The sequence below is a fragment of the Bos indicus x Bos taurus genome, chromosome 7 (genome assembly GCF_003369695.1).
Source record: "Bos indicus x Bos taurus breed Angus x Brahman F1 hybrid chromosome 7, Bos_hybrid_MaternalHap_v2.0, whole genome shotgun sequence".
In the NCBI taxonomy this organism is placed as follows: Eukaryota; Metazoa; Chordata; class Mammalia; order Artiodactyla; family Bovidae; genus Bos; species Bos indicus x Bos taurus.
In genome coordinates this window covers 52,160,442-52,187,084 of record NC_040082.1, presented here as the reverse complement: position 1 = coordinate 52,187,084, position 26,643 = coordinate 52,160,442, and the positions used below count along the sequence as shown (strand labels likewise).

General features: G+C 45.0%; 1 protein-coding gene across 2 annotated transcripts in view; it reads right to left on the bottom strand.

Annotated features, from left to right (window-relative positions):
- DPYSL3 (dihydropyrimidinase like 3) overlaps window positions 1-26,643 on the bottom strand; it is a 116,926-nt gene that overhangs the window by 22,241 nt on the left and 68,042 nt on the right. For both annotated transcript variants that reach the window (XM_027546049.1, XM_027546050.1), the window contains exons 2-6: window positions 15,435-15,523; window positions 10,282-10,466; window positions 7,425-7,589; window positions 5,372-5,433; window positions 4,209-4,289 (exon numbers count right to left, since the gene is read on the bottom strand). In XM_027546049.1, coding sequence (XP_027401850.1) covers window positions 4,209-4,289; window positions 5,372-5,433; window positions 7,425-7,589; window positions 10,282-10,466; window positions 15,435-15,523 — 582 coding nt within the window. The remainder of the gene's footprint in view (window positions 1-4,208; window positions 4,290-5,371; window positions 5,434-7,424; window positions 7,590-10,281; window positions 10,467-15,434; window positions 15,524-26,643) is intronic.

Below are 26,643 nucleotides of genomic sequence, written 5' to 3'. Positions count from 1 at the left end.
AACTTATATGCAGAGTACATCAGGAGAAATGATGGACTGGATGAAGCACAAGCTGGAATCAAGATTGCTGGGAGAAATATCAATAACCTCAGATACGTAGATGACACCACACTTACGGGAGGAAGCGAAGAACTAAAGAGCCTCTTCATGAGAGTGAAAGGAGAGAAAAAGTAGAGTTAAAACTCAACAGTCAGAAAACTAAGATCATGGCATCTGGTCCCATCCACCACACTTACGGGAGGAAGCGAAGAACTAAAGAGCCTCTTCATGAGAGTGAAAGGAGAGAAAAAGTAGAGTTAAAACTCAACAGTCAGAAAACTAAGATCATGGCATCTGGTCCCATCACTTCATGGCAAATAGATGGGGGAAACAATGGAAACAGCAACAGACTTTATTTTGGGAAGCTCCAAAATCACTGCAGATGGTGACTGCAGCCATGAAATTAAAAGACGCTTACTCCTTGGAAGAAAAGCTATGACCAACCTAGAAAGCATATTAAAAAGCAGAGACATTACTTTGCCAACAAAGGTCCATCTAGTCAAAGCTGTGGTTTTTCCAGTAGTCATGTATGGATGTGAGAGTTGAACTATAAAGAAAGCTGAGTGCTTAAGAATTGATGCCTTTGAACTGTAGTGTTGGAGAAGACTCTTGAGAGTCCTTTGGATTATAAGGAAATCAAACCGGTCTATCCTAAAGGAAATCAGTCCTGAATATTCACTGGAAGGACTGATGCTGAAGCTGAAACTGTAATACTCTGGCCACATGATGGGAAGAATTGCCTCACTGGAAAAGACCCTGATGCTGGGAAAGATGGAAGATGGGAGGCAAAGGGAACAACGAAGGATGAGATGGTTGGATGGCATCACCAACTCAATGGACATGAGTGTAAGCAAGCTCTGGGAGCTGGTGATGGACAGGGAATGCTGGTGCGCTGCAGTCCATGGGGTCACAAAGAGTCGGACACAACTGAGCGACTGAACTGAACTGAGGCTTGAAAAAGTGATGCTGGAATAGTCTAACCTAAAGATGGTCCACCCACCGCCTGAGCTGCTTTTGTAAAAGTGCAGACGTCTGCTCTACCCAGGCCTCCCCAATCAGAATATACAAGGTGGAATCTAAGATTCTGCATTTGAATAAGCCCCTCAGACTCTCATGCTTCAAATGGATGGTTAGAATAAGCAGATTCAGCATTTAACCAGACAAAATAATGCCTCTAAGTACAGCATTACCTGACTTAGCCTTTTGGGCAAATTCTATTTAACTAGGGTGTGGATCTCTCTACCCCTTGTCACTGATGGCTAAATTCCTCAGACTTGGCTGGCTTTCTGGAAGAAGCAGATGGCTAGGTTAATTGGAGCTGGCACCAGTCCTCCGCAGCAGAGCTGCATTTTTGCAGACATTCATGGTCAAGCACGGAGGCCAGTTCCTAGGAACCTCGTGCTGGTGACAAAGGAGATAAAGGAAGGAGTGAGCTGAACAAGGCTGTATCTCATCCAGAAACTATGAGATGCTTAGAAAGGAAGGGATTCCTTCTCACTGGAAAAGAACACTTTTTGTTTTTTTTACGTTTTTATTCACTTAAATATTTTAGGAAGTTGGAGGAAGTAAGATGCATTTACTATAAGCAACCAAGAGAAGTAAAATGGTCACTGCTTCCAGCTCTACAGAATTTGACAAAAGGTCAGAGGCTGACACTGCCAGCAGAGCACCTCCACTTTTCATTCTTCCTTCCCATCAAAGCTTGGACTGAATACAATTTCTTCTTCCCAACTCTGGTGGGTTTTGACTCTGAACTGTTTCGTGAAGCCACGCAAGGGATGAGATGCTCAACTAAGGATCTTCTGTCTCACACAACACCCTCACTCCTACCTTGTCCAAAAGTGTTAGGACAATGCACGGGATGAAACGTACTCGAGCAATGGTCTCTGAGCACTCCCATCACCAAGCCAATTTTTCCAGGATACACTTGACCGACTTCTACCTGGACCTCCCCACTCAGGATCTCTGGAGCTCAGAGAATCCCAGAGATCATTCTTTGAGCTCCACAGTTGATTCTAGAGCACTCTTCTCATTGGGATGACCTATTCCCAAAACCATGGGGTCCCTACAGCCTGATGGTTAAGAATAGCCTGTAAAGGCCCATGGATGCCACCTAATGTGAGTGGGGGAAGTGTGGGCTCTTTGAGGTACTGATCACTGCTATAATTACATCCCAGTTTCGGCTGCTCCATGAAGAAAGGGACCCTGTCTTTTTCACCTTCCCTCTCCAAGGCTTGGCACATAGTAGGCATTCAGTAGGTATTTGTTGGATGATTGGCTAAAGATGCTATTGAAACTTTTGAAAATGTCTCTTATTGGTACGCATAGGAAATATTTCTTCTCGCTCATTAGTCACTTTGCATAAAGTGCAGCAAGAAGCTCTGAGCACAGCAGCTGCCTCCATTTAAACAAGGTGATAAAATCTTTCATCTCGAGCTGAATTTAATAAACACACATGAGAAACTCATTCCAATGGGGGAAAAAAATGCCCTTATTCTTTTCCTGAGGAGAACAGATCTGCCCAAGGTGGGGGAAGGGTGTGGGTGGAGAACACCAGAGCCACTTCTGTGCTCAGAAGCCACAAAGAAAGCTGGAAAGGGGCTGAGAGTTGGAGCTCGTCTGCCTCCACAGAGTCAAGCATGAAGAAGCAGGGAGTCTGGCTGCGAGGGAATCTGGAGGGAAGGCTGGGGCATCTGGCCGCTCCCCTGAAACCTTGGAGGATGGGGAGGAGAGAAGTGACAGGCCCAACACCTCTGGGATGCCTCCCACGGGAGCAAGGCATTTGGAGCCTCCTTGGAAAGTGACTTCATTATCTGGGTGTGTGGGGGGCATGGGAGAAGGCTGTCAGGGGCCCAACTAATTAGCCTCGTTGGTCATAAAGGAGTGGAAACTGCATGCTGAGCTCACCTCCTCCCCTGGAGAGACAACACTGAGTCTGAAAGCCTGACAGCTGCAGCCTGCACAGCTCAGGTGCTGGTCTCTTCAGGAGCCTGCAACTGGATGGGTGGAGGGGCGCCTTCTCTCCATCTCTGGGTAGAGATGCCCACAGAGGCATACCCTCTGAGAGGCTAAGACTAAGTTCTCTCAGTTACTAGCTGTGGTCCCTGGGCCGGTGACCTCACCCTTCAGAGCCTCAGTGTTCTCATCTATAGAAGCAGGGGGAGGCTGGTGCCATCTTGAAAGGGTTGGGTGAAGACCTGGATGGGAACACACAAGAGCCCTGACCAGGACCCGACACACAGCAGTGAGTGCTGTCCAATGGGACCTGTGGCAGAAGCTGAGATGAGGGTGGGTCTCAGTGTGCCCCCACACCCCTCCTGACCACGTTTGCCACGTCCTGGACAACCTCTACAGCATAGCCCGAGCACTCAAGAATGCTGGCCTGCCTCTGTGCTGACTCCCTCTAGAGCCTAGTGCCTGGCACAGAGTACTCGGGAACACTCTCAGGAAGAATGAATAAAGCACTCTTGCTGTTAATGTTATCAAATGGACTGAGAGAGCTGGCACTCCTTGCTGGCCGCCTCCTCCCAGCGGAAGCCAACCCTGAACACTTCTGAGATAAACAGAACCCTGGCGAAGATACATCTGTGCATTGAGCCCATTAAGCACCCCAGGAGATGGAGACAGAAGTGCTTTCTACTTCCTTACAAACAATCAGTTTGGGCCTTGGGGTCTTGCTTTCATCACTCTTTCCTCGGGTTGCTCAATATGATTTCTAGGAAACCAGTGGGACATCTGATCCCCACAAGACACGAATTCTTCATTATCTAAGGCCAAGAGTTACGCAGTCCTGGATCAGATTTCCGGCTTCTGAGAAACGCTGTCTTAAGAGTTTTTCTTTAGGACAGAGCATGTCATGTAGCTTGGACTCACTTTCAAAACAGAATAAGTGATGCTCTCTCACCAAACAGCCCAATGTGAGAACCTCCTCTGCCAGAAGTCTGCCCTGGTTCCAGAACACTTTATTAACATCTTCGATTGATACTTCCTCCCTTGCTTGTCTATTTGCTGTCATACTTCCTCCTCCTAGACTGTGAGGTCCTTGAGGGCAGGTTCTGTTTTTAGCACAGTGCTTAGGAGGGTTTAGAGCTTGAGAGCTCCGGCAACACTGAAGAAATGAGAAAATAAATGGGAGGTAGATGCTTTCCTGAGGAGCCGCGCCTTGTTACCTGGGCAATGATGTCCCCGTTCTCAGCGTGCACCTGGGCGATGGCCCCCAGCTCTCCCAGACACGTGAAGATCTCATACAGCTGAAACAGAAATGAGGCTTTGTCACCTTCACAGGACACCACGCTTTTAGTTAACCGTGTGCACAGGCCCGTGACTAGAGCGGGAGCTAAAATAAATGGGGTTGGGACCTCCCTGGTGGTCCAGTGGGTAAGCCTCCACACTCCCGATGAAGAGGACCTGACTTCCATCCCCGGTCAGGGAACTAGATCCCACATGCCACAGCTAAGAGCCAGTGCAGCCAAAATAAGTAAATAATTAAAATAATAAAATAAATGGGATCAACTAAAGGAAATAAGTGACCGGGGTAGACATACAGACTAACGGCAGACACACAGACTAAAACATGCATCACCAAAGAGACCAAAGAGGAGAGCTAGTCCAAAGGAACTTTAGGAAACTGTCTATGGAAGGAAAACCTGTCATGTCTCCTAGGCAGACAGGGAGAACACCTAACAAAGTGATACTAACCCCACTGTCTCATGCACACACTTTAAATGGAATTATTTCCCACTAAGTTCAGATAGTGCTTCAGAATCCTTCTTAACACTCTCTACAGGCACTGCAGCCAGCCAGAAGCGAACTCAAAAGCTGAAATCTCTATCTCTTAGCCTCTCAGGGCAGACGACTCTTCATCTCCCTGCTGGGAAGTATAGGAATTCATGTTTTGTATTTCTTCTGAGAAGTTAAGGTTTGTCTAAAACAAGCACACCCCATGCATTTCATAGGAAGAACGTCAAAGGCAAGCTGGTATGATGAGCCCAAAGAGCAGATGGCCCTCCTTTATCCTGCAAGACTGAGCACTTATACTTCCCCTGAACTCCTGAGAGGTGTAGAATTTGTTGGGTAGATGGAGATTTAGACACACCCTTCCTCTTGTCCTTTTAAGAAAGTTGCTCCCAGTGGAAATTCTAGCTCCCTTGCCCCTGGCACCCTGCCTGCTACCTTACTGCAAACGTAGCATGGATGGTGAGGACTTCAAGAAGACGTCTTGCCCAGCGTTCTCCTACACGAACCACAGTGACTCACGTGCCAATAGCCAAGGTCACCGGCCACGACAGGAAACCCATCCAGAGACCCCAAACCACACATAGTGGGTTGTTACCTCCGTGTTGGACACTTGATACCAGTCCTTGTAGGCCATGTAAACCATGAAGGAGTTCACCCCTGCAAGAGAGGAGGGGAGGGGTAGACAGGAGGACAACGTGGTCATCATCTTGTTGCATCCTATGGTTCCTGCCCTGAGAGCACCACAGGCCCCCACCCTGTGCAGAGTGGACACATCCCATCCTCCAAGAGCACTTCTCTATGTCCTCTACTCTGACAATTCCTATGATGTCATAGCAGTCTGGTCTCTTCTTCTGCACCTCTTTTCTGCCTCCCCCTACACTGTTCCCAGACCAGAGGGTCAACAAGCCTGAACACTGCTCAGGGCAGCATAGTGTTGAGAATCACTGCAGCACACCAGTTGCGTACACTCACTAGGAGTGACGCCACATTCTAACCTCTTGAGCCTCGGTTTCCTTGTCTGTAAAATGGAAAAATAATTTCCATTATTATGAAGCACCATCCTGCTTCATAAGGTGGTTGGAAACTTTAAATGAGATAACACATGCAGAGCTCTTAGCACTGGCATATGTGACCTCCTGGGATCAGTTGATTTTGCTCTTTGTGAATGTCAGCTCTCTACCAGGGCTGGGCAGGGTGTTGGGTCTGAGACAGAACTGAGATCTAGAGCCAGTCCCCAGGGAACTAACAGAACTAATGTGCAAAAATCAAGGTTCAACCTGGGCTTACATGCCTAAGTCATCAGGGTAAAAAGGAAAGAGCCATTTAATTTCTCCCTCCAAATACACTATTCATAGATTATTTTACAGAAATAGGTAGGACTGGGGAATAGAGTCATTCTGAGGAAAGGAGAGTAACTTTGGTCTTCAACCATGAGGGTCACTTCAGCCCACAGTGCTCCAGGCCAAAAGCAGACTATAATCTGAGAACTTCCCCACCCAGAGGAGTGCAACTCAGGGCAGTTTTCCCAACACGACCCTTCTCACAAGCCTCGGTAGTATCAAATCCATTCACTTTTCTACCCTAGTTGAGATGCATGGTGTGGAAGGAGACACAAGAGTGGCAAGAGGTTAACCTCACCCTCTGAATCAGCTAGGACTGGGCAGAGTTTGAGGGTGGGAGAGGGAAGTGGATGGAGAGCTCCTTCCTTGAGAGGTCATTCCTTCCCCTCACCCCAGCACACTGCCTTCCACTGCACTCCTGGCCTTTGCATCCAGACTGCTCGCTGAGAACTGTATTATAAAATTAGCATTTTTTATAATATTAGTATTAGTACCAGTATCATAGTACGAGGACTTAGCACTAAGATGTATTATAATAGGTCTTATACCATTACTGTTACGACAATCTTCTGCATCTTGTGGCATTTATCCTATCTCTCTGCACGGGTCTGCCTCCTTCTGCCCTGGCTATTCAGCAGAGGCCATTCCTCCTGCTCCTGCAGGTCCTCCAGGCCCGCTTAGGATGCCCAGTACAATGCACGTCTGGGTGCACGTACGGGGGCTGGTGCATGTGTGAAACAGCTGACCAGCAGAACACAGAAGAGTGTAAAAAGACAGTGGGAGCCTACATCATGTACTCACGGGGAGGACATGAACACACACACACACACACATGATTTAAGCTTCTATGAACACATCTTTCTTCCCAGAAATGTCTTAGCCTTTTCTGAGGATGCTCTTGTTGTATAAAAGTAACGTTTGGATATTCGGACTAAAAATGATAGACATTAAAAATTTCTCAGTTTCTAAGCGCATATGTACAAGCTGTGACCTCTCCTGATCTCAGTTTCTCCATCTGTACAATGGGCAGTATTACATGGGGATTCAGAGAATGGACTTTGGGGAGATCTACTGCTTAGTAGCTCTATGATCCTGGGTTACTTATTCTGAACCCCAGGTTCTCCATCTGGATAAGGATTCCTATCTCACGGGGATCCTGTAAGGAATAAGTAGGATGGCATAGAGTGCCTGGTTCACAGAGGTACCACTCCATCTAGTATTCACGCTCAAGGTTCCCTGCAACCTAGTGAGTGGAGAGCATGAGAAAGACAGACAAGGGGGAAGGGAGGAGAGTGTGTCCACACTCACCTTTGTCCTTGATGAGGCCCTGCACCTCCTGCTTGACGCTGTCGTTCCAGTGGGTGATGTCCACATGTAAGGAGTAGTCGCAGCAGCTCTTGCCATCAGCCCACTCCCGCCACTTCTCATAAGCCTCCGTCAGGCTGGACTCCGGCTCAGGCACCACATGGTCAACTGGACAAGAGAAGCCCAACATGGGCGGCTCACCAACACAGCCTTTGGTCCCCTCTGTACAGGTCTGTCCTGTTTGCTTAGCTACAACGGCACAGTCTCTATCTCTTGAGCATAGGGTTAACCTCAGAAAGGGGTCCTGGGTGGTTTCAATGGTGGTTGCTGATGATTCAACCATTACTTAGCTATGTGATCCTGGGCAAATGACTAGCTTCTCTAAACTTTGGTTTTCTCACCCTTCAATGCGGAGTGGGGGACGGGGATACCACTCCCTTCCCTCTAAGTCTGTGAAGAGATTAAATGGGAAAAACATGGAAAGGGCTTCACATGATGCCTGGCACAGAGTAAGTGCTCGATAAATGTTAGCTATCAACTGATGAGCTCCTACTATGTGCCATTATTGCCAGTAACTGGGAGTTACTGCTGGTGATCAAAGTTGGACTCCTTCCCTCTAAGGCCAGAAGGAGGGTCTTTAGAGTTATGTCAGGCCACTGGACAGTGACATTTTCACGCCTACTGCTATAGGAAAGAGCTGGTGTCAGGTAAGTGGACCTGATGCTTAGCCCGCAGATCTTATTTTCATGCAAACTTCTCATCAAAGATATGGTTTCTGGGACTTCCCTGGTGGTCCAGTGGGTTAAGAATCCATCTCTCAATGCAGGGGACACGGGTTTGATTCTTGGTTGGGGAACTAAGATCCCATATGCCATAGAGCAACTAAGCCCGCACATTGCAACAGTGAGCCCACAAGCCACCAGTAGAGTCCATGTGCTGCAAGGAAGGTACCAAATGCCTAACTAAGCTAAATAAACAAATAAATAAAAAGAACGCGGTTTCTCTGAGGCCCAAACCTACTCTTGCAGTACCTGCCATAGTGGACGATGTTTTTAAAAAGAATAACATTTACACCAGTAACACTGGTAAGGGTCAGACAAATGTTACACTTTAATTGCTCCCCATGTCAGTTGAGAGAAAGTGTGAACTGGAACAACTTTCCTAAGAACAATTTCGAAATGTGTTTCCAAAATCCTTGACGTTTTTCATACCTTAAACTCAACACTTATTCCTGTGCCTAAAAATTATCCTTCAGGAGATAAATATCCCTGAACACAAAATCTGGGTCCTCAGGATATTTGCCACTACTCACATATTTATGCAAGTGAAAAGCTGGAAACAAAGTTTTACAATAGAGAAGCTTAGTTAAATACATAAATCATGATACCTTCATAAAATGGATGTCGTAAGTCTGTTTAAAATTCAGTAGAATAAAAATAAATGAATGGAAAGACATCCATGACATATTAACTAGTGAACCTATTTTTCTTAAACAGAAAAACTAATACAGCCAAACTGACACTGAGGTGAGATTTATGTGGTTTTGTGTGTGTGTGTGTGTGTGTGTGTGTGTTTTGCATACTTAGGGTGTTTAATTATCTAGAAAGGACACAGACACTTGTGTGATTCTCACATGCTTTCCTCTCTTTTCATGTGGAGCTCTGACTCTCCTCCTGCTCCCTGCCTAATGCAGAAGCCCAAGCCTAATGCATATGTCTAGGACTCTGAACAGGTCCAGCTCCTCAGCCAGATGGCAGAAAGCCAGGCCAAGATCACTCATTTCCTCAGCCTTCTAGCACAGGCAGCCCAAGTGCACTTATCTGAAAGCAGAGGCCTGGAGCTGTGTTATTGTGTCTGGACCTGCACCAGAGCCTTTGTAGGCAGGCAGCTGCTGAGCACTCGGCTGGCTTCTTTCCCCTGGCTGGACAAAGGCTTCAGGCTCCCAGAAATGCACCTTTTATGGCCCTGATGCCATTTTCCTGGGTTTCTACACCCCTAGCTGAAGCTGAACCCTACTACTGCTCCCGTAGAAAGGAAGCAAAAGACAGTGATTAAGTCTACGACTCAGGCTATTCTGATTTCTTGGGTGGATGTATATTTCTTGGGTGGTAACAGTGCTCTTGCTGACCAAGCTGGGGGCCAGGGCTGGGCTGGGGCCAGTTCACTGGAACTTCTTTGGGACAGGAACGAGTGCCCTGGAATGCTATCTCTTCAGTAATCCAATGGCATGCAACTTCCTAGGTTTCTTTGGAATTGCAAAAGTCACCAGAAAAACAAAGTAAGGGAAACAACTCCCTGGCTTGCCCAATCTTAGAGCTATGAATTGGTCACAATTCAGCACAGACCAAATGACACGAACCACCACTGAAGCCTCCTAAGTTCTCAAGAACCGCCTGACTCACTGTCATTCTCTCTGGGATACTTCTCAGCCGTGTTTGCACTGCTCTGCTCATACCCTCTGCCCCTCCTGCCTCACACCCAAGCGGGAAGTTCTGAGATCACCTTTTGCCCAAGGTCCACAGCTTTTCAAGTCCACTTTCCCCAGAGTCTGGCCCAGAGATGCTAAGTGCTAATTCCCCACCCATGGCATACTCAGCCCCTGCTCTAAGGCAGACAGAGAGTATGCTGCTTTCAAGGTGATGAGCCTCCTGCGTCTCTTTATGCTGTTACATAAAGAGCTGCCAGTGTCCTCTCTATTACCAGCTTTTCTCAGGTCTCGCCAGGCAGAAAGTCTATTCACTGAATTGAGGGTAAGTATATGAGTTACCACCAGAGAGCACTGCGGTTAACACATTAGTTAAACTCACTTCTTAGGACCCCTAGCACGCTTTCCAAGAGTGTGTAAATTTGTGGGACTTACTGATCATGGTGGTGCCCCCCGCTAAGGCAGCCTTGGTCCCTTGGAAGAAGTCATCCACTGTGGTCATGCCTTTGTATGGCATCTGGAAGTGAGTGTGGACATCAATGCCTCCAGGGATCACCATCTTCCCATTGGCCTCGATGGTCTTCACTCCTCCAGGGACGATCAGATTGTCTCCAATTTGCCTGGTGAGATAGGGAAACAACCAGCAATTTAAAAGAAGGACTTCCAAGACAAACATGGTATTATAAGGATTTTAAAAGTTGTAACCTATGTTTATCAAAGTAGTCTTTCCAAGTGATTCACCAGCTTAGCAATCTAGAAACAAATAATAAAACATTTTTTATTATAAGACAATGAATATGTGTTAACCAGCAGGACCTTGTTGTTTTTCTATTTTATACATAGTAGTACGTATCTGTTAACCCCAATTCCTAATTTATCCCTTCCCCTCTTTCCCCTTTGGTAACCATAAGTTTGTTTTCTGTCCATGAGTCAGATTCTGTTCTGTAAATAAGTTCGTTTGAATCATTTTTTAGAGTCCCCATACAAGTGATATCATATGGTACTTGTCTTTCTCTGTCTGACTTACTTCACTTAGTATGATAATCTCTAGCTCCATCCAGAAAGCAATTTTTATAGACATAAAACAATCCAGTATGGTGTTTGGTGAGACCATGTGTCCTGGGTTTGACTGTGGCTGGACTATAGGCTGTGTAATGAATATTTTAATAAATGTTTTTATTGTGTGTGCTTAGTCACTCAGTCGTGTCTAACTCTTTGCAACACCAAGTACTGCAGCACACCAGGCTCCTCTGTCCATGGGGATTCTCCAGGCAAGAATACTGGAGTGGATTGCCATGCCCTCCTCCAGGGGATCTTCTCAACCCAGGGATCACACCCAGGTCTCCCACATTGCAGGCAGATTCTTTACCATCTGAGCCACAAGAAAGCCCAAGAATACTGGAGTGGGTAGCCTATCCCTTCTCTAGGAGATCTTCCGACCCAGCAATCAAACCAGGGCCTCCTGCATTGCAGGTAGATTCTTTACTAGCTGAGCTACCAGGGAACCCCAGTGTTTTTATTTTCATTTAGCTCTTTATTCAAGGGTCAGGAAGAACATTTGCAGAAAGATTGAACAGCTGTAAAATAATGAACTGTTAGAAGAGATTGAAGGAGGTGGTAAAGAATCATTTTAAAGAACAGGTGCATGAACTCTGCTGTCTAAATGGGTTCGTCTGTGCTCCTAATGACAAATGGAATATGTCTAGGGCATTCCCAAGTCCATTCCCACTCCCAAGTCCATCCTTCCCTGATAGCTCATCTATCAATCACAACCAATGGCAGAGGAAGCCAAAGATGCAAATATCTACACCAGCTGCTTCTGTGTGGTCAGCAGCTCAGGAGAAGCTTCAAGCCAAGGAAGTGGACTGTGATCACCTCCACCAGACACAGCTTCACCCAAGAAGCTTCAGAGCATCTCAGGGAGGCAGAGAGGGGCAAACTGGGGTGGGGAGGAAGCCAATGAGCAGGCCAAGTGCACACTATACAAGACATGTGACAAATACAACTACCCTTAGCACAACGTAACCTCATAGACCAAAAACGTGCAGTTCACATCCTTGATATAAACATCCAGTTAATTCCAGGCAGACTCAAGACTCATGAGGATCTACATTATTATGAACCATCTCCTACCTTGCAGACACATGGACCCGCTGCCAGTGGCATGAACACTTTCTGCTTTTGTTTATACCCAGCCAAGAAAGACATTCTCTTGGGGTAGTAAGAAGTCTTCCACTGGTTTGACAAAATGTAAGTTCTACAACTAAAATTAAGCTTTCCGACATCCCTAAGATTTCACCCTTACCACATCACCACTGGGCCATTCCAGAGTTACCACAATTCAAAACACACTGTGGAAAAAATGCAGCCTTGATGGTAATTCCATTCTAGTCCAGATACTGGCAAGTGTTCCCATTTCCCTCCCTCACTGATTCACCTCTGAGGGAATTGAGAACCAAGAGCGGGAAGAGTTGCCTCTTTTGGGGGTGTCTATGTAGGCACGTTTCCACCCATTTTTGACAACTGGTATAATACCTAGTCCCAAAGAGAAATGCTTTCCCCCACTTTTCTCCACTGAGTCAATCAAGGTCATAATAATCCTTGAAGGCTTAGCTTCCATCTCCCCTCCTTGGTCAAGTTTCTACTGACAGCCAGGTATAGTACTGAAGAGTGTGGCTCTGCCCTGCATGTGGGTTTCCCTGGCTTCACAATTGTGGCTCTGCTAATGCTCACTTTATGATTTAGGCCAAGTAACTTAACCTCACCATGTCTCAATTCCTACATTTGTAAGATGTAATTTTAAAAAAGCCTTCTTCATAGGTCTATTGTATAGATTAAATGTTAATTTGTGTTAAGTCCATAGAACCCTGTAAAGCACTTAAAAATTTAATAAATATCAGCTGTTATAAAGTTATAACATAACTATAATGTTATAATCTCACACAGTCCTCTTGTTCCTCTGAATCTCATCTACTCTACGAATTTAATGCATGATATTGATATTATTGGGCCTCTCTGGTAGCTCAGTGGTAAGAATCCGCCTGCCAATGCAGGAGATGTGGGTTCCATCCCTGAATTGGGAAGATTCCCTGGAGGAGGAAATGGCAAACCACTCCAGTATCCTTGCCTGGGAAATCCCATGGACAGAGGAGCCTGGCGGGCTACGGTCCATGGGGTCATAAAGAGTTGGATATGACTAGGTGACTGGGGACACACACACACATTGATATTATTGGGTAAAGTCATGTGCTTTGTATGGACAGACATATCATTTCCCCTAAAAGATTGTCAGGTCCCTGGGGGAAGAGAGTTGATTTGGTTTCCAATGACTCTACCATGGCATGTGACACAGTACAGGTCCATGGCCTGAGACAGCTGCTTTGCACACAGCAGGCACTCCATCAACCCTCACAGGCACACAACTCTGTAAAAACTGAAAGGAATTATTTCTGTTTCAAAGTTCTCTGGGTTAAGAAAGTTGCCGAAGATATATCAAATTATAGGATTAGATGAAAATCATGTTTATACACTGTTCTCTCCACCACCAACACACACGTTGGATGGTTAAATTCCTTCTATAATGTCCTTGGCAAGTGGCCTTCCAGTCTATTTTAATAGTGAAAGCAAAGAAGATTCAGTTTATATATTCACCTGTGGTAGTAGATGCCTGAATCACTGCACAAAGGATTCAGGGCCTGTGTTTAAGGGCCAACCACAAAAAGTCCCATGATCAGTTAATGAGCTCTGGAATGAAGAAGCATGAGGCACTGCATTTTTTTTTCTAACTCTGAAAATGTCTAAATGAGGGAACACATTTGCTCCAAAGAGAGCAGACTACACGAATAATTTTTTAGTAAGAGAAAAATATAAAATTAATTGTGGCTTATATCTTGAAGAAAGTATTTTTTACGTCAGTTGACTTGCCTAATAACACCATTTTTCCTACTTCTATTATGAAAATGTATGCAAATCGGAAAAGCCACAAAGTGTGAACATCTTCATTCTTGCATTTGTTCATTCATTCAATGAATTAATATGTTGATCTTTAGCAAGTTACTCTCTCTGTTCCTCTTTCTTCTCTATCCTCCTCTGAAAAAGAGGGTAATAAGAGTACCTACTTCATAGAATTGCTGGCAGATTAAATGAGATGAGACCTGTAAAGCATTTACTCTAATGCCTGGCACACACTGTGATATATACTCAATAAAAGGCAGCTCTTACAAAAGTCTCTATGTATCAAGTACTGGGTTAAGTGCTGTAGATACACTGAAGAACCTAATATGGTGCTTGCCCTCAAGGGGGCCTAATAGTGTCAGAATTGCTATGATTGATAAAAGCATGGGGTATTTTAAAAACTTATCAAGGGACTTCCCTGGTTTTTTGCCTTCCAATGCAGGTGGTGTGGGTTTAATCCGTCATTGGGGAGCTGAGATCCACATGCCTCAGAGCCAAAAAACCAAAACATAAAACAGAAGTAATACCATAACAAATTCAATACAGACTTTTAAAAATGGTCCACATTAAAAAAAAAAAAAATCTTAAAAAAAACTCATCAGAGCTCCTAGATTTAGGGGCTGGTAAGGAATGTCCACCCACAGAAAGTTTTATCTAAGCCAAGTTCTCAAAGATAAGTAAGCGATCTATAACCAGAATCTTAAAGCTAGCCAACGAAGCTGAATAATATAAAAATAAAACTGTATGAGGCCAGGATGGCTCATTTGGTGGGCTGGATACACTAGTTCTAAACTACATCTTATCAGTGTGGGGAAGCAGCCTGCTTTATGTGATGAAAGGCTATGTATAGGTCAAATCCTTTTTAAAAGATCACTGTGTAAGGAAGTTGCACATAAAGGTTATCTGGCTATGCTGCTTTCAGGCATCCAATGGCAAACCATTCTGTAAAGTAATTACATATCCCTGAAGTGTCTACTGGGAAACCTGGCCTGAAACGTTTGTCCTATCTGTGCACTGCCCAACCAAGTCCTTCCTAAGTCAAGGTTCTGTTTAAATGCCCTCTCCACCTCACAACCTTCCTCTGAAGGGATTTCTCCATTCGTGCACTTCTAAATTACTTATTTTTACCTGAATTCCTTTGGTACTTATTGTGGGGCTTCCCTGGTAGCTCAGATAAAGAATCTGCCTGCATGCAGGAGACCTGGGTTCAATCCCTAGGTCAGGAAGAGCCCCTAAAGAAGGGACTAGACCTATTGTACTGGGCCTTCTATTTTTAGGGTACTGTAATTTGTGGAGTTGTTCAACGATCTTAAGGACAATGGTCACATCACCCACTTCTTCACAACACATAGAGCACCCATCAATGCAGCTTGCCCAAAGGGGCCTGTAGCATCATTTGGGTGACTGAACTCAGATTTGTCACCCATTCATGCAATCCAAGTGAACTACGGCTAGTTTAAAATCCAATTTTAAAGGGATTATCCAGACTGAAGGGCTAAATGAAAGATTCATTTTTAAAGAGGAGAAATGAAATACACAGAAGCACTGGTCTACTAAGCAAAAGAAGCAAGTTTCTTTCTGAGTCTCTAGCGAAGAAAGTTCAACAGATAAAGCGAAGGGTCCTATATACATACTTTATTAAGCCATCTTCCATGTAAATATCAGCATAAAAGGATTGATCATCGTTGACGATTCTGCCTCCCTTGATCAGAAGACGGTCGCTCTAGAAAAGAAGGAAAACAGGAGTTATTCTTACAGCTAGATTTCAGAGAAGAGTGGTCTCCCAAGGTTCTCCCAAGTCCTTGTTTCAGAGGTTTAGCAGGAACCACTGTCTTAAGACGCCTGTGAGTTCAGGGCACTCAGTATTTAAGTGGCTGTGTCTCTTGGGGATCCAATCTTTCTTATTTAACCATAACTCAAATTATTCTTTCACTTCTTTCTTCTGCAACCTATCACAGCCACTTAGAAATGCAGCTACTCTTTATATTATCTTTCTCCAGAAAGCACTAAATAACATTAAGTAGGATAACACTTACCTCGGTGTCTAGCGTCCCGTCTGGTGTTCTGTTGGCACTGAATAGTAAGTCTCGAAAACGGAACTTAGGGTCAGGCACACAATGAAATAGCCTTGAAAAGTCTTTATGACAGGGGGATCATGTTATGTTTAAAATTCGGGAGGCTTATACGTGCACACATATGCACACAAATTGTGGAATGTATAACTCAAGGAGGAGAAATTATGCGGGATTCATATATGAACTCAGTACACACAGTATACTGAGTATACTACGCTCAGTATTTCTCACATTCTCTGAAATATATTTCTTTATTGCTTTTCTTATGAGAAAAGTCTTTTTTAAAAGTCATAACTAAATGAAAGCTGGGTAAGTGATCCAACTGGAAACAAAGCACAGACATTCCAAGGTAATTAACAAAACACAAACATATATTTTATGTCTAAGTCAGGAGAGAAACAGATCACCGTGAGCTTTAGAGATCACAGATTCCATTAAATGAATGGAGCTTAGAGCACAGCGTGAAGGATGGACGTAGTTTGCTGGGTTCATGCGGGAGAAGAGAATTCTTAGGAGCCTGAAAAACAATGGTGGGCTGTAGTTTGTTACGAATTCAACATACAGAGTTCAACTACACCCACCCATCCATCCACTCATCCACTCATCGTTCACACATCCACTCACTCAGCAAACAGGTATCTAACCTTTTTTATTAAATAGGTGGTAAGGATGTGGCAGGGAATGAGCCACACCAGGTCCCTGGCTTGATGGAACTTAAAGCAGAAGTCCAGCAATAAAGTCACCAGAATAAGTAAAACAATGTCAAATTATGTCAAGCGTCACAAATAAAGGGGAATAGGGCTTTTTTTTGACCACCTTTGCCGTCACCCCGTCCCCATTTTTGGGGCTTCCCAAGTGGTGCCAGTGGTAAAGAACCCACCTGCCACTGCAGGTTAGACCTAAGAGACACCAGTTGGATCCGTGGGTGGGGAAGATTCCCTGGAGAAGCGAATGGTCACCCACTCCAGTATTCTTGGGGAATCTCATGGATAGAGGAGCCTGGCTGGTCACAGTCCATAGGGTCACACAGAGTCAGACACAACTGAAGTGACTTAGCACAGCACGGAACAGGGCTTTTTAAAACAGAGGCTAGGAATGGAGGAGAACTACAGACAGAAAGAACCGTGTGTGCAAAGGCCCTGTGGTGGGAGAAAAGTTGTGTTTCTTTGAAAACCTGAAATAGATCAGTGTGGAGGGAACTCAGGGATCAAGGAGGGACCTGATGAGGACATGAGATGACACTGGTGAGACAGGGCTTTCAAAAGGGACCTAGGCTTTATGGAGAAGGACGCCCCACAAACAGGCTGACTTCTGGCTTCCGAAATCAAAGACTGTGAACAGGGCCAGAAGATGAGAATTGAAGCTAGGGCTCCACTGGGGACGTAGCCAATTATTGCTGTCTCTCCTGCTTCCAAGGTATTGCGTGAGAAGAAGCAATTTCATCATGCTGTACCGTCGGGGGAAGGATTTTTTAAAAAAAGATACACATCAATGAGATGTTGAGAAAAAACTTACATACATGGCAAAAAAATGCACTAATGAGGTCAAGTACAAACTCCCACCACACACCGTCTCCAAGCCCCTAGTGAGCTGCCCTCTGTCAGCACGTCCACCCTCGTTTCTTTCACGTGTTTTACCAATGTGTGTGTGTGTGTGTGTGTGTGTGTGTGTGTTAGTCACTCAGTCATGTCCAGCTCTTTGTGACCCCATGGATTGTACCCTGCCAGGCTCCGGGGTTCTCTAGGCAAGAATACTGGAGTGGGTTCCCATGCCCTCCTCCCGGGGATCTTCCTGCCCCAGGGATCAAACCCTCATCTCTGGTGCCCCCCAAATTGGCAGGCAGATTCTTTACCACCAGCTCTACACATATGGTGGCAAATCAAAGAATGTACAGTTCTTGACACCTATGGCTCTCTGGCCACTAAGCCTTTGCAGAGCCATTCTCTCTGCCATCTCCTGTGGTCACCTGCCATTGATAACCATCCTCTCTTTTGTTAAGCCTCAAAGGGTTTTTACCCCAGGATGTATTACCTGACTTTCCAGCAAATTTTAGGTGTTCCCACTGTAGCTGAAACAATGATATTATTCCACAAGAATTGGTTTACTGTTTAATGGTCTCCTGGCTACACCACAGGCTCCTGTGGGCTTAGAACTATGTGTCTTTTGATCTTTTTAGCTCATTTCCTGAGGCCCATCTCTTGTTGTTCAGTCACTAAGTCGTGTCTGACTCTTTATGACCCTATCTTAGACAGCTGGGACCCGTCTTAGACAGCTGTTAAACGCTGGTCAAATAAATGGATGAAGGGTGGGACATAGGAGGGTGTATTATATCAGAAGAATAGAAAGGCCATCTGAGTCAGAAAATTATGTGAAATGGTCAGAAAATTGTGCTTTTAAGGAAAAACATTTTAATTGAAGGCTATTGTTATCTAAAATAACAGTAATTGCAAAATTATACGAGACACTCCTACGACTGTGCTTCCCAAACGAGGGTGCACATTATAAAAATATAGATTTCCAGGTCCTGCTCTGGGCCAACAAATCTGTATTTGATAAGCTCTATAAAAGGCTCTTAGGCAGCCATCAGCCAGCCCAGTACCAAGTCACACCCCAGACACAGTTTGTGTGTCTGTGAAGGTGACAGAAGCTTCTCCAGCAGGAGCTTCACACCAACAATAATCTTGGTAACTTTAAGAGTTCCCTCTAACAGCTCAGTGCTTTTCTGATATTCTTTATCTTTCTAGCAAAGAGCTGAAATAAGCTGGTTGGGGGAAAGGAGCCAGCTACTCTGCCTGAACTAAGCCCTGTCATGAAATATGACCATCTTCTCCTGCCTGGGGACATCCAGTCCTGAGCCACTGGGGATCATCACTTCTTTCAATAAGCATCAAATCTCAACAAGAGGGTAAAAGCTATCCCAGGCACCTTGTACATCAGAGGGATAAGAAGAGGTGACTCAAGTGGAATTAATATCACTGAGATGGCATCATTCAAAACTGTTCAAATGCTATTGAAATAATTTTGACCCAATCATCAAAAATCTAAATGAGCACAAAGATGAAGTGGGGGCCTTGCACAGGTTTCAGATATGGGGATAATAAAACCCCTGCTCTATTTAGTACAGTATTATTATTTGTTTTTTATCATGGAGAGCAGAAGTATCAAAACCACAACTCACAGAGCTCAAGCAAATGCTGTTCCTGGGGTCCTCAGCTTGTCCCCCAAACTTTTATTAAAGTGGTTAATGCATGCGTGAGTGTGTGCTAAGTCACTTCAGTTGTGTCTGACTCTATGTGACCCTATGGACTGTAGCCCACCAGGCTCCTCTGTCCATGGGGTTCTCCAGGCAAGAATACTGGAGTGGGTTGCCAAACCCTCCTCCAGGGGATCTTCCTGATCTAGGGATCGAACCTGCATCTTTTATGTCTCCTGCATTGGTAGGCGTGAGCCAACCAATGTTTCTCATGCATTAACACCTATAACGAATGATGGCACTTCCTGAGCACATGGGAATAACCTGAGGGGGTTTGGAACCCAATATGAAGCTAATTAGAGACTGAACCACCAAGGACCGTGGCTGCCTCAGGCGCTGCACGGCCACCAGGACTCAATGCAGCCCACTCTTATAGCCCAGCCAGGTTCCAGGTGTGCCAGCCACCAAGCTTGGGCTCCGCGGGGTTCTCCCAGTACTGGGAGAATCAGGCCGACTACCTAACCAGGACTGTGATCTTGAGTTAGGACGTAACCTCTCAGCACCCCAGTTTTATTAGCTCACAGTGGTAGTATTAATAACACCAGGCTCACCTCACAGGGTGGCGGCCAGAATGCAATAAGGGGGATGAAGGGGAAAAAGTATGTGTGTGTACATGTATATATAAAATATCTAACATGCTAACACGTAGTAAATACCTATAAATACTAGTTCCGTTTATTCTACTCATTATTTACAGTACTTTAAATTTTAGTAAAATGCTTTGAATTAAGAAACTTACGGGGGAGGGACTATTGTTCCCATTTTCTAAATGGAAGATCTACACAGAGAGATGACTTTATCCAAGTGACAGAGTTGATTAGTTGCAGCTGGAAGCAAATCCAGGTCTTCCATCTCTTGGCTCCTGACTGCTTTCCACCTGAGGCTACTGCACCAATAATCCGTAAACCTTATGCCAGGTGGCTCTTTCTGATACTGAATATGACAAGTCCAGTGCAGGAATGCTTTCTTTGTGGTAGGAAACTTCAGGAATCCAATCACTTGTAAACCACTCCTTGTAAAGTCAGTGCATCAGACCTGCTCCTTATGGCCTAATGGTGTTTGTGTGTTTTTCAAAAAAATTTTTGGTGTATAGTTGCTTTACAATGTTGTATTAGTTTCCACTCTACAGCAAAGTAAATCAACCATACATATACATATATCCTCTCTTTTTTGGATTTTATTCCATTCAGGTTACCACAGGGCATTGAGTAGAGTTCCCTGGGCTATATAGTAGGTTCTCATTAGTCACCTATGTTATGTACTGTGCTTAGTCGCTCAGTAGTATCCAGCTTTTTGCGACCCCATGGACTGTAGCCTGCCAGGCTCCTCTGTCCATGGGATTCTCCAGGCAAGAATACTGGAGTGGGTTGCCATGCCCTTCTCCAGGGGATCTTCCAACCCAGGGATCGAACCCAGGTCTCCCACACTGCAGGCAGATTCTTTACTGTCTAAGCCACCAGGGAAGCCCAAGAATACTGGAATGGGTAGCCTATCCCTTCTCCAGGGGAACTTCTCAACCCAGGAATCAAACTGTGGGCTCCTGCATTGCAGGCAGATTCTTTACCAGCTGAGCTACCAGGGAAGCCATTATCTATATGATTATACACAGTATCAATAGTGTGTATATGTCAATCCCAATCTCCCAATTAATGCATTTTACAGAGAGACCTGATTTACTATCCAGGATAGCAGAGGCCCTTGACATTTGATAAAGTCCAACTTTTTTTTTCCTTCACTAGAGTATGATAATGATCAGAGAAATCAACTATAAAAAATTAAGAGTTTGTGAGAAAATGGGAGAGAAGAGAGACAGAGAGAAAAAAGAAGAAGGAAAGGAGTGAGAAAAGACAGAGGTGCAGAGGGAGGAAGGGGGAGAAAGAAAACCCACAAGCAAATGCTGTTAACAATGGCTATGATTCCAACTAGACTAGCGAATGCAAGGACAGAATCTTGAACTCAAGCTGGCTGGGGATGCCGGCTCCCATTTCAGTATTCCTCACCTAGTATTCAACTTGAAGGACTTAAATTACCACCTCCATCTGAGCTAATATGAATATGTTTCCCAGAGAAACCAGAGCCCTCCATGGATTTCTTCCCAGGCAATAAAGTCAGCCCCGGGACAGTACTCAGGACACATCTGTTCTCTGCTCTGCAGACATTCCAGCAGCTCAGAACAAAAACTCTAATCCGAGGAAGGACAAAAAAAGAAAGAGGATATAAACTGGAGATGGAATCTTCTACAGTCAAATCTTTTATTACCTGTGTTCAAATCACAAAGCACAGACTCCGACCCTCAGTGGGGACTCAAGATCCTTTTAAGTCCAGATGAAGGCACAGGTGGTTATTTAAAATAAAATCCCATCTGTATAATTAGATTTGACTCCCTAAAAACACTCCCATTCTTAAGAATAAACAAGATGGATAGACTACACAGATGAAATCTTGTTGCTTTTCTTTCCTAAAGCAGCATCATTTAAAGAAGACGGAGTAAAGGCTTTCTAAGACAGTCCTGGTTGACTCACTGTGGGATTCAGAAAAAGGTACTGACAAGGCTCCCAGGAGAGCAGCCTTCTCAACCCATCTCTGCTGTTGAATATGCAACCTTGGGTGAGGAGTTTGACTTCTCAAAGAAACACTACCTGTGTTTGGATGAGTGACTTCACCTCTCTAGGCTTCAGTTACCTCATCTGTGAAATGGGGGACAATGATCACTTTCTCTGAGGGTGCTGGTTAGGATGATGGTGAGTCTCTGCTTGGGAATGTATGGATCTTAGTACATCGGAGTTACTATTATGGTTATTCTTTCTTCCAATCATAATGGCTGCCATACAATGCCCCTCTCACAAACACTCTAGAAGAACTGAACCAACACTCTGTTCATCAAAATCTAACAGGCCTTTCCATAAAGGGAATTCCAGAGACGCCAGTCCCCAGCCAACCCCCAGCAACTGTTCTCAGCTCCTGCCACCAGCAGCCAAGGTCAGCCAAAACTTCTCTGTTTACACCCACCCGCAAAGGGCAGGTTCCCACGGCCCGTCCAGGTCATTATTCCTTTGGAAATAAGGCTCCGTGAGCAGATAACAATCTACATGCCCTCCTCCTTCAAGAATGCGGAGTGGGTGGCGAGGTCTGAAACCAGCCCCCAAACTCGCTCTCCCTGCCCAAAGCATGGATCAGTTTCCAGGCCCCTCAGTGACAAACATGCCATGGAGACAGAGAGAGAGAGTGAGGTCAGGGAGAAAAGAAGACTTCCTGGAGGGCAATGCAGCCTCTTGGCTCTGAGTCTTTGTTGAAGCCGGGGGCAGATGTACAGGGCTGGCTATTTCAGAACTCTGAACTGCTACAGGTGAATCTCAAGAACATTCCTCCAGGACATCACTGGTGGTCCAGGGGTTAAGACCCTGCGATTCCAATGCAGGGGACATGGGTTCAACCCCAGGTCAGGGAACCAAGATCCCACATGCCACGTGGCATTGCCGAAAAAAAGAAAAAGGAATACCTCCTTTCTCTCATCACCCAAATATACTTATGACTAAGTGTGCACCATGGAAGCTAACAGGGGACATTCCCCTCAGAACATAGCCCACTATATATAATGCGTAACGAACAGCAAGCACTGTTTCCACTTTCTTTAAAGGGCTCGATTTGGCCCTGGAGGGCCAACCATAAGGTGGAGGAAGCAGTGGCCAAGGGCGGGATTAACCAGGGCAAGGTGGCGGCCCCGTCTTCTGAACCAGAACACCAAAGCCAGCTGTGTGCATTACTCCCCCTACAACTCCATGTTCACCATTTGAAGACATGGTTATCAAAGGGCCAGACAAGTGACGTGGCTGCCTGGGTCAGACTGGAGTGGCGGAATGAACTGTGGATGGCATCTTAATCCCAGCCCCCGATAACGCTCTCCCAATCTTGAACAGGGTCCCAAACACGGATAAGCACAAGTGGAAAACCTGGCCAGGAACCAGAGGATGACAAGGGGAGAGATGACCCAGCGATGAACAGAAGGAGCCACAAAGTCATCCTATCCTCAAGCAGGAAGGTCAGCTGGGCTTGTGAAGCCCAAACCTCAGTCCTCACTGTGTATTTCCAAGACACTGGACAGATCCTGGTACAAACTGTACTGTTATTTACTTAATATTATCCTGAAATAAATGTATTTTTAAAGTAAACACTGTCTCACTCCCATAAATTCTAAGCTAGTATCACTTACCAAAAATAGACAGTAAACCCAGGAATGAACACAATAAAAACCTCATGAAATTTTGGCTGCATTCTGCCGTCCTCAAAAGGATTCTGAAGGATGGGCCTCAGATCTGCTACCTCTGTTAAAAGGTAGATTACCCAGTGTTGGGGGGGCAGGGAGGGTGTTCAAGACAAATCACCACTACCTGAAGACTTTTTCCTTCACTGAAAGGAGACAAAATTTCTTTCTATGTGGTTCAACGTTATCGAATGCCCTCTTTCAGAATCATCTAAAATGACGTAATGTAACTGCAGGACCACCCTCCCTGCTCTTGAAACAAGGACCTGTATGGGTCGCCATGGGTTGCTTTGTCAGAAGTAAGAGCAGCGCCCGAAGCAGAGTCACAGGGATGTCCCAGATCCTGGGCAGCAGAGCAGAGGGAGGAGGGTACTGGGGATTAGGCAGGCTCACCGGGTCAAAAGGTTAGGGAGGAGGAGGGAGAGGGCAGGGTGGAGTAAATCTAGAGTGAGGACAAGCATGCCTCATCAGAAAATAGGATGTACCAAATCTGGGCACAAGAAAAAAATGTGGTACATCCTCAGCTGGGCTTAGGGGAGAGGAAAATGGAAAGGCTGCCGTCTGGATGGAAACCAGCCCTAATCGCAGTTCTCAGAGCCATCCAGAAGTGCAGCAGTGACCAAGGGAGTCTGGAAGCCAAAGCTGTGTTGGCATCTCTGCTACCGACTCACTGTGTGATTTTAGGCAAGTGACTCAATGGATCCATCTCTGGGCCTCAGCGTCTCTGGTTGAGTGAAAGGTCCACTTGTTTATTTGTAAAATACAGGTAACTGCCTACCTCCCAGGGCTACTGTGAGAATTAAATATGATGATGTAGTGTTGGGCACTTATAGAAAAGGCTCCATGAGTGGCAGGCATCGCAAATATTTCTACTAATTTCTCTATTGTGCTACCACCTCTATTTTATTGCTCTGATTATGGACATGTCCAATTAAAGGCAAATCTAAATGGCAGTACAAATGTTGGTTGCTACTACTATTAGATATAAAGCACCTGAGAAACACATTGTATTGCTCAGGACAAGTGTAAAGTAGAACAGAGATTGACAAAAAGTCCATAGTTTAAGAGACTTAATTCCTGGCCAACTTTGGTCTGGATTTATATGAGAGTTTTGTGTTTTGTTTGCTATTTGGGTTTTTTTCTGTTTGTTTCATTTGTGCGGCATTGTTTTTTGAGGCCTCAAATCCATGAGCTATGGAGGAAAGCTCCATACTCATAATCAGACTAGGAAACTGGAGTCTAGCTACGTTCAAACAGCAGACTATGTCCCCTTAGCCCAACAGCCTGTGTGAGAGCCAAATGCTTCGTTCATCAGGGAAGAGGGCCTGAAATTTCAACCAGGCCTTGATTCTAGGGATAAGCAGTTTTAATAATTCATTCCTGAAATGTACACTTGTGTGATTACTGGCTGTGAAGATGTTGCATTAGATGTGCAGAAGGGCAGTAATTCTGATCAGAGTGAGTGAAGAGTAATTCATAACCAGCATTTACTGAAAAGTTCCAACATGCCAGAAACTCTTACAAGCTTTATGTACATTTTGTTCAATTACTCCTCCATGAAATGAATTATCTGTTCTTCTTCCCACTGAGTTGATGAACACAGGGCATCTTGGGGCGGGGGGAGGAAGGCACAGGGTCTGGTGTCACAGAACCAGTCACCGTGAGACCAAATCTATCAATGCAAGACATGCATTTCAGGGAGGAAGCTGTAGAAATGGGTGGCGTCCCTCATACTTCGTATCCTGGAAGCGGGAGATGCAAACAACGACTGGCTTTGGGTTTCACCTTTATCCCATGGGTCCTGGAGAGCTCAGGAAGGAGTTTGAGAAAATGAGTGAAATACAACCCCAGAGTTTGAAAGAAAACCTGACAGAATGAACATGCTCGAGATAAAGGAAGGAACTAGTTAGAAAGTAATAGCAAATGTCAGTGGGGAAAAAAAGGAAGATCTTTATTGCTCGGGATGCCAGGACACAGATGGAAGACTCAGAGTGGATTATTAAAGAGCATTTAACAAAGGGATTATTTAACAAGGCATGGGCAGGCTTTAGGGAGATTAAATGGATGGGCAGCCCCCAGGGCCCACCAACAACAGGGAGTCACACCATCCCCAGGCCCAACGAGGCCAGAGGAGTGATCACCAGAGTCAAAGTGGGGGCAGGTATACGGAGAGGGCGCTGCCAGGAGATGTGCCCTGCAGCAGGGGCACACCACCACTCCACAGTCACCCAGGAGCATGGAGTCAGGGCGAAATACCCTGACTTCACCATCCACCCTCCCTCAAAACTGAGTGGCACCATGTGAACTAAATCCAAACCCGAGCCCAAGGGCAAAGGACCTACTCATGCAGCCCAGACAGGTCCAGGGCACGGAGCAATACAGAAAATCCTGGAGATGGCAGCTGGAGAGGCAGAAAGAAAACATCGAGTCCAGTCCCTGAACAGCCAGCCATGGGACACGATTTAATAAACTGAACACAGCCACACTGCGGATTATGATGCAGAGACTTTTAAACAGGTTAAATTTAATCCTGAACTGAAGCAATATCGAACATAAGTACATTTCAATGTGTCAAATACGATACTGTTCTTGCAAAAGTAAACAAATATACTACATGTAAATATGTTTATTATGTTTCCATGTGAGCAGCAGAAAGGTCTGGAGGGATGCATATCAAATCATCGACATTAGGAATGGCAAGAGACAGGGAGTCAAAGGGCGGAGGTAGAGAAACTTTTTTTTCTCTTTTTCCTCTATACATTATTTCACTAGTTGCACAAAACATATGTCATTTTATAACTTTCAAAAGTGATTTAATGCAGAAAATTATACAAAAGAGAACAAGGAGTTTGCTGTGCTCCAGGTGACAGGAAGAGCATGGATTAGAACACATACGATACACTTCGGAGAAAAGCTGGAACCTGCTTAGCAAGGAAGGGTAATAGAAAGTGATGTGACACTATTTACAGTATCTAGGAAGCAACCTAAATGCCCAGTGACAGATGAATGGATAAAGAAGATGTGGTGTATATATATACACACACAATGGAACAATATTCAGTTATCAAAAAGAATGAGATAATGCCATTTACAACAACATGGATGGACCCAGAGACTGTCATACTAAGTGAAGTAAAGGCAGAGAAAGACAAATACCATATGGTATCACTCACATGTGGAATCTAAAAAAATGACATAAGCGAACTTATTTACAAAACAGATACAGACTCACAGACATAGAGAACAAGCTTATT